The 13,410-nt window shown below is 34.1% G+C and overlaps 1 protein-coding gene, 1 non-coding gene and 1 pseudogene across 3 annotated transcripts; 1 reads left to right on the forward strand and 2 right to left on the reverse strand.

The window, feature by feature from the left end:
- Positions 1 to 1,697: 1,697 nt before the first annotated feature.
- LOC147935353 (3',5'-bisphosphate nucleotidase AHL-like) lies at positions 1,698 to 3,817 on the reverse strand. The gene is made up of 3 exons (XM_087473883.1): positions 3,499 to 3,817; positions 2,012 to 3,045; positions 1,698 to 1,908 (listed from the first exon to the last, which is right to left on the reverse strand). Exons 1-2 carry the CDS (start codon positions 3,650 to 3,652, stop codon positions 2,078 to 2,080), a joined length of 1,122 nt encoding a protein of 373 aa, XP_087330009.1. The 5' UTR covers positions 3,653 to 3,817; the 3' UTR covers positions 1,698 to 1,908; positions 2,012 to 2,077.
- A 6,041-nt stretch (positions 3,818 to 9,858) lies between these two features.
- Positions 9,859 to 13,097, forward strand: LOC147935354 (receptor-like protein kinase THESEUS 1 pseudogene; annotated as a pseudogene). Its single transcript, XR_015571788.1, has one exon. The product of XR_015571788.1 is annotated as a receptor-like protein kinase THESEUS 1 pseudogene (transcript).
- A 239-nt stretch (positions 13,098 to 13,336) lies between these two features.
- Positions 13,337 to 13,409, reverse strand: TRNAF-GAA (transfer RNA phenylalanine (anticodon GAA)). Its single transcript has one exon. It is a non-coding gene; the product is annotated as a tRNA-Phe (tRNA).
- Position 13,410: the final 1 nt, after the last annotated feature.

The raw sequence follows: 13,410 nt of genomic DNA on the forward strand, positions 1-13,410 counted from the left end.
TAATAATTTAAATTATAGCTAGGTGCAATATTTCTATAATTTAAACAAGAATGGAGAATTTCCACCTATATATCACTATTAAAACTTTGAAATATGTCACACAAGTTCAATTATGTGATTGAACTTATATGAACTTTCATGTCTACAATATTTAGAAATTAGAACCATTATCCTTTATTAGAAAGGGAGGAAAGAAAAAGAGAGGGTTGAATTTTGTGGTGCTAGTGAATGAAGTAGGCACATGCAAAGGTCTTTCAAATAGGTCGGAATCTGACTCCGACACTTGATTAGGCACATGGAATTTATTATCATTTTTTTCCTTTCTTAGAAATTAATTTATCACATTTATGAATTTTATCTATGTAAATTGGATGTTGAAATTCGTTTTCTCAATCTATCCTCTTTTTTTTTTTTGTATTCTAAATTTCTGATGATAAATCAATGGGAGAAGTGTCAAAGTTATATTTGAATATATCGTGTTTAAATATGGTTATGGACGGTAGCTGTTAAAACAAAAAAAAAAAAAAAAAAAAAAAAAAAAAAACAACTATGGTTGTGGTATAACTCGAATTCTGAATTCCTTGTACATGTGCTATATAGTTGGATGTTCAAAAATATGGGAAGACACATGTCGTAATTTAATTTATTATAAATTGAACATGTATCTGGTGCGTCCAATTTTGTCAAAATTATTAAATTCAAAGATATAAATAGATGTATAAATCAAATATGTTGCAACATATATTATCATGGTTTCGTCGGCAAGCAAATTACATGTGTACTGTCAACAAAAAAACCAAAATCTTAATATACTATAATTTTAGATGGAAACCAATCTTCGAATCTTTTTTTTTATTATTCTGTTACTTCAAAACAAAGAGCAAAAAAAAAAAGGATCACAGACAAATGTTCATATGAAAAGTTATCTATTTTTTTTTTCTTTTTAACTTTGAAGGTAATTACTGTATATGAGACTCTCTTTTTGACATAGGTAGGTAGTGAACTGTATATGATAGTGAAACTATCCTTGTCAGTAGCTACTTTATGACACTTTGTTACCAATTGTTACTTAAGCTAATCTTTGATTACATTGTATATTACAATTACTATTCAAAAAAATTGGAATCTTACAAAAATAAAGATAAATTGAAAGAAAAAAAACGAAAAAAAATTGAATTCATACGAAAGAGATCTTTATCAACGAACCATTCATGGATCATTACTGACACTTTGGCCCTCCTCTATTAGTAGTAGAACTGAATTATTATTAGTAATTATGTACTTACAAAGATGAAGACACGATGTAGTGACCAAGAAATTGTCGGCAGAATCAAACTTTTTTACTTTTTAATCTTTAGACTAACGCATAAAAACTGACTGAAGCTATTCTCATTAGGGTGCCAAACATGTCGGGTAAACCGAGTTCAACGCATTTTAATTTGGTCTGGTTTAATAATTACCATGCCAATAAAAACGAATCATAGAGAGGAAAAGGTCCCCAAAAAAACACAAAAATGATCAGAACCCGATCGTGTCGGCCTAATAAACACAATTTATTAGCCCATAAATGGACCATTACCAATAAACCATAATAAACATCCCTAAAATCTAGTTGAATCTTTAAATTTGAGAGACAATTTGGTTCGTTGACAAATCCTTGTTCATCTACCATTGAAATATCATGAAGTTAAAGAGTCTTTTTAGTAATTTTTGTCTTTTCTCATAAAAACGACATGCATAATCCGCGTTTTGAAGAGGAGAAAAATTACAGACGAGGATGAAGATACGGGAGAGCAGCTTTTATTACTCTAGATAAGTAAATAAATAGATTCTTACTTTTACCGCTGCTTACTCGACTATTTACTTCTCCACACTGTAAATCGTGTTTACCGCATGGCCCTTCCTCCCCTAAACCGGAAAACAAAACCCGACTCAAAACCGGAATTCGTCTAAATAGATGAACACTATAATCTGCTATATATAGGTAACACAATTTGTTTTCTTTTTTCACCTTTTTACTTTTAAGACGTTGGCTCGATGATACTGCACCAAGTGAGGACTATGGATAAAGTTTTTTTCAAAGGCTGGAAGATTCCCAACTAGCATACACAGCACCTATGATCTTCTCATGTAAAACTTGACCAGAACACGCGATGATTCCTCGGTCAAGACCTTCCAAGTATACACCTTTCGAGAAGTCCAAGTTTCTACCTCCCGCATCAGTCACCACACCACCAGCTTCCTCAACAATTACAACTCCAGCAGCGTGATCCCATATCTTCTCTTTGTAACTAGACTTTGCAAACTTCATAAACACTTCAGCGTCTCCACGCGCAATCGCTGCGTATTTCACCATGCTATACACTCTCAATGGCTGTTTTCTAACTCCCATGCTATTGGCAAGTCCCGCAGTGAACAAGTGGTTTGAGTTTGCTCTCTCAACTGGCTCACAGACCGTAGCTAAAACCGGATCATCGACTGAAGAAACCTTAAGTAGTGTAGCAGATTCAGGGAACCCTCCAGCAATTAACGGTTGCATCCACGCTTGACCACTTCCTTTCTTAGCATACATGACACATCCTTTCGATACCGATCCAGCTACAGCTTTCGTCTTCATAGCTTGGTTGCCACCGTTACTCAAACATTCTTTCTTAACCGGATAATTAGGACATCCAAGAACACCTAACAGAACTTTACCATTCTCTAGCAAAGCTAACGCAACAGCGTACTGATCACCACGAACAAATCCTAACGTTCCATCCACAGGATCAAGCACCCAATGCCTTCCTTTAGGACCTCCAACAGAGTTACATCTACTAATAGCCTTGAGAATGTCACTTGATCCCAAAGGTTTAACTGGCTTCGGAAGCCCGTATTTGGGAGCTTCAGACAACGCTTCGTTAACCGCATTCGAGACAGCTCCCAAAAGTCCTAAAGAAGTAGCCTCTGAGAGTGCCTCAGTGTCTTCTTCAGCGACAATTGAAAGGTTTTGATCACCAAAAACTTCAGCTAAAACCCAACTCACAATTGCTTGAACACCAAAATCTGTTAAAGTGAAACCACATAAGTAAAATTATCTATATCAATGCAGAGACTCTAATTAGCCTGTAACAGAGCTTTACTTACATCTACAACATTCTCAAACTAAAACAAGTACAATAAAGTACACTGTTAAACTACTAACACAGAGAAGTTACACGGTTCTGTAATACTAAAGATTAGCACTGAATAAAACATTGATTTAAAGATTTAAAAGACATTCTGTAAGAACACGAGTAACTATGATTATTCGATTTTAACCTCAATTCGTAACACCAAACATTGACACAATCCAATATCACAAATACAATCAAAATTTATCAATTCAAAACCTAAACAGATCTCGGAATTGCAATACAATTCAATTACAAAACATAAAAAGATTCATACAATTCGAAATTTTTAAAGCGAGAGAAAAAACAAAACACAATCCAGAAAGAGAGAAAAGAGAAAACGAACCTGCGACGGTGACAGGAGAATCATCGTCTTTAGACTTGACGTGGCCACCGTTAGGAAGATGAAGCTTCTCTTGAACTTTAACACATAGAGAAGAAGCGAGGTGAACCACACGCACCGCTGTGTCAATCTCCGTTTCTAAGGATTCCACCGCCATCGCCCGGCGAAATCTATCGGAGACAAAGGAGTAGGAGGAGAAGGAGAAGATTATCAAAAAGCTTCACGCTTTTTTGTTTTTCTTCACATGCTCTCTCCTCTCTCTCCACTGCATCATCTCCTCTCCCTTTGTTTCCAACCTTTTTATTTGCAAAAATTATTAATTTTTTTTTTTAAAATTTTTACTTTTCATGTACTTCTTTTGTGGCTTTTTTGTCGCATTTTATTAAAATAATAAAATTTTACTTTTTCTCCTAAAAACAAACGTTGATTTAAAAAAATATCCTCAAATTATACTCTCACTTTTTTTTTCCATTGTCTCCTACTAGATTTTGTAGGGTTTTTTTTTTTTTTGTGTGTGTGTGGGTGGAATCGTGGAAAACGTACCACAAATATAAGAAATGTAATACATATTAATTGATACATTTGTATATTATACCACATTGAGCTATGTCGACGCTTTTTCTAATAAAACGATATTGGAAAAACAATCTTGGTGAGTATCTTTTTGGTATCTTAGTGAGCATTTTATAAGGGCATCCAAAATACAATAATTAGAATAATTATACTATAATGTATGTACTAGAAAAAATAATAACGTGTGAAGTGGGTTGGTTTTGTACTTTGTAGACTTGTTGTTAGTTAGTTAGGTGAATAAGGGAACACGTGTGGAATAAAAAAAATCGAATTAAATTAAAAAGTTCTCTTTAATTTTCATCATACTCTTTTTTTTTCAGTTAATAAATAGTACTAAACCTTTTTTTTAATTTTAACATGACCGTATTCGTCTGATATATTTGCTTTAAGAAATATTAACTGCATAGCCAGGGAAAGATTATTAAAAAAAATTGGGGGAAATAAATAAACACATGGACGGCTTAAATAATTTAGAAAAAAATAACATGAAATTATAGATGAAGAGGTCAAAATCACAAAATGTATGTAGACCGTAAAGGTGGAAGTGTGCATGGTCATGCATGTGGACAGAAAGCTCCTTTGCTTCTGTATAATTAAATTGAATTATTTTATTTTAATTAATCAGCCTAGGACTAAAATTATGTTAGTACTAATAATCTATCTTGTTAACCGTCCAAAGTAATCGTACGGTGGTTTCTCTCGTTGAGGTTGGGAAACGAATGGTTCATCCATTATACTAATAATACTAGTTCTTGATTGTGTGGTTTAATTACTTAATTTTAAAACACCCAAAAAGTAGCTGATTGTGGTAGTTCATCTTTTTTTTATTTCAACGAGTGCTTGGAATGTTTTTTTTTTTGTGTGTGTGTAAAATAACGAAAATACGAATAATGTACGTATGAGCCCAAAGATAATGCCAACATACGTACACGAGCTTGTATAGTTGTATTATATTTATACCAAACTCCCAACCATATCAATATAACTGAGCCCAATATGACATATTTTATTGGGCTGTATGGAAATTTTCTGGCATCTGATGCCCATATGAAGTCCAAAAAATGATTTTGATTCTATATGGACTTAGGAATTTGGACAAATGATTTATGATTTATAAAAGTAAAGTTCTCCAAATTCGTTTGAATACAGGAGTATTCTACTATCTCTAAATAGTTTTGTTTTTGCTAACTTTTTTTAAAAAATTATTGATTTGAGAAAGCTTATTACATGCATCGATACTGAAACTATGTTAGCACCAAGCTTTTTATTTATTGATGTAAACTTTTCTTTTTTTTTTTTTTTTTTTTTTAGATGTAAACTTTTCATTTGTTTTAAAGTGGTTGAAATACATCAAACATACTTATATGATGTAATTTTGTATTATTTCCGTTGTTTTATAATGAAATATATAATGGATTGGATCAATTTTGCATAATTGGTATCCAATAAATTTAATAATGACACCAACTATCTTAAGTGATATGCTAGATTGATTTTTTAATTTATTATAATCAACATTTTTTTTTACATTTTATAATTGCTGTTATGTACCTTGTTTGTCTATTGAATGGGCAAGAATTATAAGTTATCATGTCTCTTATCACTGTCCCAACACGATAGTTAATGTTCCTTCGTTGATCCTTCTATAGTTGTTTACGCGTTAACTTATCATCCGACGCATGTTTTTGTTTTTAGACTTATACAGTACTTATATTATAGTATGAAAATATGTCAAGCAAACATTTATGCCGCTGTTGATATATTGTTGTTTTGGTGATGTTTTTAGTAGTATTATGGTTTTTTTATGTATAAATAGTTATCCTCAATTTAAAAATTTATATTGTACTTAAAAAAAATTAAGATTTGTTCAAATCATTAGATAAACTCCACATTAAATATGAACAGAGATACTTAACTTACTATGAATTCCACATTGTATAAATGACAGGAATAAAAAGTCCCATCATTTTGAATGAACATGTTATTAACCGCACATTCGAAAGTGAGAAAAGACATAACTTACAATAACAGATCTCAAACTGTTAAGATCACCTAACTAATTTATTTCTATCGATGGCATTTTTGGTTTTAAATATATATGAATCAAATCAATGTTTTTAGGAATCCAACTTGTTTGTGGATTCCCTATGTGTCTCTCTAGTCCAGTAAGGAAGTTAATCAAGATGATGTATGATCTGATGATATGTGAATGTGATGGATAATACAAGAAGAAATGGTTGTACCTAAAGAGGAAAAATGAGGATAGTCAAAGAAAAGAGTCGTTACCCGTTAACCTTATTTTTATATCTTCTTAAAAAAAAAACAGAAAAAGGCTAAAGAACGAAACGCACCTCTCGGCTGTATTCACGGTCTCGACGTGATTGACGGTCTCGACGTGGCCAACGTTTTCCATTTCAGTTTGTTTCCCCGCATTTTCAATTCAATTCATTTTTATAAATAAGAATAATCTCTTTTTCTTGAGTTTTTTTTCATTCACATCTGGGAGTCATAATTATAAAAGGGAACTTTTTTTTATTTAGCTAAAAATAATAATTACTGCAATAGTTATTAGACTTCTTAAAATCCCGTTTAAAGAAATTATCAACTTATATATATATATAGAAGTTTTTAATTATTTTTTCTTTTTCATAAAAAAAATATATATACAAACATGTTTTTTTTTGTTAACTCACAGAATAAATCTCCAGATCTATGGAGGGTATCCCACGGGTAGGGTCCCCCAGATATGCAAATTGGTCGTAAGCAATGAGCTCATACTCATGTGGATAAAGAGATAAAATTGAGTAATTCTGCGCTTTGGGAGAATCGATCCCTGATCTAAACTAACACGGCGACTCTTCCACCAAAGCTAGAACCACTAGTCCACCAACTCATGGTTTATATACAAACATGTTTACGCAAAAAGTAACCAAATATCTACATATAATAAATTAACTTCTACGTGAACACTTCCCGTCGTTCCCGACTTGCGCAGTCAATTAAACGATGGATATATTCTGGTTATGTGTTATCGTTTATCACTGTGCTGTATATGCTGTACATGTACAGTTGAATAAACAGTTGTACACATAAGTTGGAATACCGAATACGCGAATATGTCACAGTGATAAACGATAACACATAACCAGAATACATACACTGTTCTAACAACCACAAAAAATAATACTAGAAAGATAGAACATGTCACAGAAAACTTAATTGCTAACAAATTTATTTTAGTGGATACGGATTAAGTGTCTAAATACAAAATAATCTGCGAATAGTTTAATAAATATGCCCTAGAAAAATTTCCAATCAATATATCCTACCAGAATACGTTTGGACGATTGTCTGATTATCATCGAGTTGATACATAATTGATGAATCTTTCAAAGATGGGAATTTGTTTAATTAGATCCTAAAAATTAATTCAACGCGTTAATCTGAATATGATATGAACTTTTGGTGCCATTAAGTCACATTAATTATTAGATAAACAAATCTAAAAAAGTCTTATAAGTTAGTACATACATTAGTCGTCTTCTAAATTCCTGCATTTGAACTTTATAATAATAAGTTAAATTTTTGTTTAAGTAAATAATAAAAGATTCAGCTGTAGGAATCATGTGGGTTTGATATGCGAACGCATGTGCAGGCACATGGTGTGACCTAACGACTTCATCCTCCACTATCATATTATTTGTCTTCGAATATTGCATTTTACTTTTATTGTTTTTCTGCTATAAAATTATATTTTTTGCTTATGATAACGAAATTTTCATGTCGTATTATGATTGGCAAATTCCCCAAATAAATATATAGACTTTATTTACTCCATCATATATATAGCGAGAAGACATATTAACACGTTATATAGACCATAGTCTTTTTCATGTTTGAATATAAGATCTGATAAAGTACGTAATCAAACAAAAAGCTTACCTCACCAAAGAATACACACAAAATTTTAATATATTATTTTTCTATTTATAATAGAATTTAAAATTTTAAAATACAAAAATTGGAGTAACGAAATCATAAACGGAACCACGACAAACTTTTCTAGCTGAAAAACTATATTATTACTATTATTTTAATAAACAAACAACGTGTGACGCGAAATCGTGTTGTTACGTTGTGTGTTTGTTCTCTTCTCTATCAGTGCTACATACATCTTCTATGTGTGTCTGTGTGTGTTCCCAAGTTAAGACAACGTCACAGTTCTGGTTTGGTGTTATGATCATGTATTGTTGTTAGCAAATGCAAACGAAGAAGAGAAGGCACCGTCGGTTGCGGCGCCGTCATCTTTGTCCACTCCCGTCTTCCAAAAGTCGCGTTTTGTGGGATTCTACTTATTTCGAGTTTTGTTGCGATTTGATATTTTTATAAAGCCAAATTTATTACCTATGCACCACCTGCGGAAGTTGTCAACATGTAAACTATATTAGTATTATAGATTAGGCTGATTAGCATATCTTAGAGCATATTATCGAACTGAACAGAAATCTTCTAATCATTCACATACACCGAATGAGTCACGTAAAAATTACGGAGTTTAGACATATCAAATCTTGTTTAAGAATATCGTTGCATATGTTTTTTTTATCTTGACAAAGCTTATGTAATTGTCTTCGCTTGAGACGTGAAAAATTGGAATATGACTTGACGCAGTGGTGGTCGAATGAGTTAATATTTATGCCGTTTTCTGTCTCATGCTTAGCCGATTCCTTAAAAAAATAAGATTAACAATCAACACATATAATCAATGCTTTACTTTAAAAATCATATAGTATATATCAACTATCAAGTAACCCATTTAATTTTCTACGCCAATGTAGTTTGGTTTTGAATTAAAAACTGAAACCATGAATAGTTGAGTTGAATTAATTGATTCATTCATCCGATCCATGGTCCTTACTAATAGATTTAGTTGGGAACTTGGCTGGTTAATCTGACATATTCTTAAAGCTCAATAAGTTACTATATAAGTAAATACCTCTACTGCCTCTTGCTACCAATGAATCAAAAGCTCTGTATATTATTTTAGCATCTGCTATTTAATTAACTTAGTGGTTGAAACATACTGAAGACAACTTCTTTACACCATTAATGCAACAAGATCACAATATAGTTAGGTTAGGTTTCCACCGGTTACCACACTTTATTGACAAAAAACCATTGAAATCATATTTTTGTATACGAAATCTAACTTACTAAATATTCCATACTTGATAGTAGTAAATATCACGACTTTGATACTATATAAAGTGTATACAGAGATCAACTGGTTACTTAATCAGTCATTTTGATATGCTTGTTTCCTCATTTTAGTTAAGATAAAAAAATCAGTATTTATCAGATGTACATGCTTTAATCACAGTAATTTTAGTTAGTTGTCCACATACCTATTTTATTATGTAGTTAGTTGAAAATATTCGTATAGAAACGCAAATTAACACCACGAGTTGATTACGATAGGTCGTCCATTAAAAAAAAAAAAAACACAAAAATGTTCTCGAAACAATTGTGATTTTTATAAACACTTAAACAGTGACACACAATATATAGTTATTGAAAAAAGACCCTTACAAACCAAAAATACTCAAAATTAACAGCTAATACCCGCCGCGAATTTTTATGCAACCTCATTAGTACAACAGACAAAAAATTAACACCTAACCTAATTAAAAAAAACTTTATAAAGTAAAATAACTAATCTTATCATTAATTAATTCTTTAATCCTATTCTGTTTTAGTCTAGTTAATTAGTCATCTTCTCTCTCTGTGTGTGTAGGCCCTTTTGTGAAGGCTTCCTTTTGAGTTGCTTCTCCTCCTCTCTGTATGTAAGATGACAGCCTAATCAAAACCAACCAGCCTGGAAAGAGCTATTCGATAAAAAAAGAAGAAATTTTTGCAGAAATAACTAAAAGTAACACTTCAAAAAAGTCTCTACCTTTTTCTCTTTTTCTTCTCCCATTTCTTTCCTCACTTGAGTTTGATTGTTTCTTCCCAAAACACACACACACATTCTCTTCTCCAATTGGGTGTTCCCTTTAGCCATGTGAATCCAAACCCCAAACCTTCTCTCAATCAAATCTACAGAGCAATCTCCAAAGTTTGATTCTTTTTTTTAGCATTGAGCTTGATTTGTTTCTATTTCTGGGTTCTTTTTAGGGTTCTTACACAACAACAATGGTGTTCACAAAATCATTACTTCTTCTTCTTTTGTTCCTCTCTTGTTATACAACTTCTTCATCTGCCTTATTCAATCCTCCAGACAATTACTTGATCTCTTGTGGCTCATCACAAAACATTACCTTTCAAAACAGAATCTTTGTTCCTGATTCACTCCACTCATCTCTTGTACTCAAAATCGGTAACTCTTCAGTAGCAACATCAGCCGCTTCCAATTCAAGCATTTCGATCTACCAAACCGCTCGTGTTTTCTCCGGTTTAGCTTCTTACAGATTCAAAATCAATTCTTTGGGTCGTCATTGGATCCGTCTTCATTTCTCACCAATCAAGAACTCTACTTGGAACTTACGCTCTGCTTCAATCACTGTTGTCACAGACGACTTCGTGCTCTTGAACGACTTCTCTTTCAAGAACTTCAACGGCTCTTACCTCTTCAAGGAGTACACAGTCAATGTCACTTCAGAGTTCTTGACTTTGAGTTTCATTCCATCAAACGATTCGGTGGTGTTTGTCAACGCGATTGAGATTGTCTCTGTTCCGGATAGTCTTATCCCTGATCAAGCTTTGGCTTTGAATCCTTCAACTCCGTTCAGTGGTCTCTCTCAGCTTGCGTTTGAAACAGTCTACAGGTTAAACATGGGAGGACCATTGTTGACTTCTCAAAACGATACGTTGGGGAGACAATGGGATAACGATGCAGAGTATCTTCATGTGAACAGCTCTGTTCTTGTCGTAACGGCGAATCCTTCTTCGATTAAGTACTCTGCTTCCGTGACTCAAGAAACAGCTCCAAACATGGTTTATGCTACTGCTGATACAATGGGTGAAGCTAATGTAGCGAGTCCTAGTTTTAACGTCACTTGGGTTCTCCCTGTAGACCCAGACTTCAGGTACTTTGTTCGTGTACATTTCTGTGATGTCGTGAGTCAAGCTTTGAACACGCTTGTTTTCAATCTTTATGTGAATGATGATCTTGCTCTTGGAAGTCTTGATCTCTCTACGTTGACTAATGGTCTTAAAGTTCCTTACTTTAAAGATTTTATCTCCAATGGTTCCGTTGAGTCTCCCAATGTTTTAACCGTTAGCGTTGGGCCTGATTCACAAGCAGATATCACTAACGCGACTATGAATGGTTTAGAGGTTTTGAAGATTAGTAATGAAGCTAAGAGCTTAAGTGGTGTTTCTTCGGTTAAGTCACTTGTTCCTGGAGGATCAGATAAAGGAAAGAAGAAAGCTGTGATCATTGGTTCTGCTGTTGGTTCGTTCTTTGTGGTTCTGTTGATTGCAGTTTGTTGCTATTGCTGTTTGGTTGCTTCGAGGAAGAAGCGATCAACGAGTCCTCAAGAAGCTGGTAATGGACATCCATGGTTGCCGTTGCCTTTATATGGACTGTCTCAGACTCTTACCAAATCAACCGCTTCTCACAAGAGTGCTACAGCTAGTTGCATTTCGTTAGCTTCTACGCATCTTGGACGTTGCTTTATGTTTCAAGAAATCATGGATGCTACTAATAAGTTCGATGAGAGCTCGTTGCTTGGTGTTGGTGGATTCGGCAGGGTTTATAAAGGAACTTTAGAAGATGGGACTAAAGTCGCGGTTAAAAGAGGTAATCCAAGATCCGAGCAAGGTATGGCTGAGTTCAGAACCGAGATCGAAATGTTGTCCAAACTCAGACATCGACATCTCGTGTCTTTAATCGGTTACTGTGACGAGAGATCCGAAATGATTCTGGTTTATGAGTACATGGCTAATGGACCGTTGAGGAGTCATCTCTATGGAGCTGATCTTGCTCCATTGTCATGGAAACAAAGACTCGAGATCTGCATTGGTGCAGCGAGAGGATTACATTATCTACACACCGGTGCATCTCAAAGCATTATACATCGTGACGTGAAGACCACGAATATTTTACTCGATGAGAATCTAGTGGCTAAAGTTGCAGACTTTGGACTATCCAAAACTGGCCCTTCACTTGATCAAACCCATGTGAGCACGGCGGTTAAAGGAAGCTTCGGTTATCTCGACCCTGAATACTTCAGGAGACAGCAGTTAACAGAGAAGTCCGACGTGTACTCGTTCGGTGTTGTACTAATGGAAGTTCTATGTTGTAGACCTGCTTTAAACCCGGTGTTACCGAGGGAACAAGTGAACATAGCGGAATGGGCGATGGCCTGGCAGAAGAAGGGTCTGCTCGATCAGATCATGGACAGTAACTTAACAGGGAAAGTGAATCCAGCATCGCTTAAGAAATTTGGAGAAACCGCTGAGAAATGTTTGGCTGAATACGGTGTGGACAGGCCTTCTATGGGAGATGTACTGTGGAACTTGGAGTACGCGTTACAGCTAGAAGAAACATCTTCGGCTTTGATGGAGCCTGATGACAATAGCACAAACCATATTCCAGGGATACCAATGGCGCCAATGGAGCCGTTTGATAACAGTATGAGTATCATTGATAGAGGAGGAGGAGGAGGAGTAAATTCAGGGACAGGTACTGATGATGATGCGGAAGACGCGACTACGAGTGCTGTGTTTTCGCAGCTTGTTCACCCTCGTGGAAGGTAGGAGAAGAAGATAAAAACATATTTGGTGAAAACAACAGAGACAGACATTATTGTTTGTTTTTGAAAAAATTTACAGAAAGAAAAGATATTTATTTGTTGATGACACTTTTGGGTTGGAAACAACAAAATGATTCATTGTCTGAATTTTTTACGGTGTATTTGTTTTGTAATATAGTGAGTACTGATGTTTTTTTTTATAAAAGCAATCAAGACTCAGAATGTGATTATATTTTTTAACTAATTCAAGTTTATAAAATTCATTTATCATCAGTTTTCTTTTTTTCCTGTTAAAATTGTTAGAATACTCGATTCAGATTATGAAACTTAATCTTAAGAAAGAAGAGATAAAAGTTAATTTGCAAGAACGACGCCGTTTCATCAGTCTTATTAATTTGCATAGTTTATAGCCATACGATGTCGTTTCAATCTTCTGAAAGGATAAAAGTTAAAAGTATGCAGAACGACGCCGTTTCAAGAAAGTTACGTAAAATAGAGAAAAAACAAAATATTGCGGTGAGCGTGGATCGAACACGCGACCTTCAGATCTTCAGTCTAACGCTCTCCCAACTGAGCTATCCCCGCA

The sequence above is a fragment of the Camelina sativa genome, chromosome 11 (genome assembly GCF_030686135.1).
Source record: "Camelina sativa cultivar CO46 ecotype springtype chromosome 11, ASM3068613v1".
Taxonomy (NCBI): domain Eukaryota; kingdom Viridiplantae; phylum Streptophyta; class Magnoliopsida; order Brassicales; family Brassicaceae; genus Camelina; species Camelina sativa.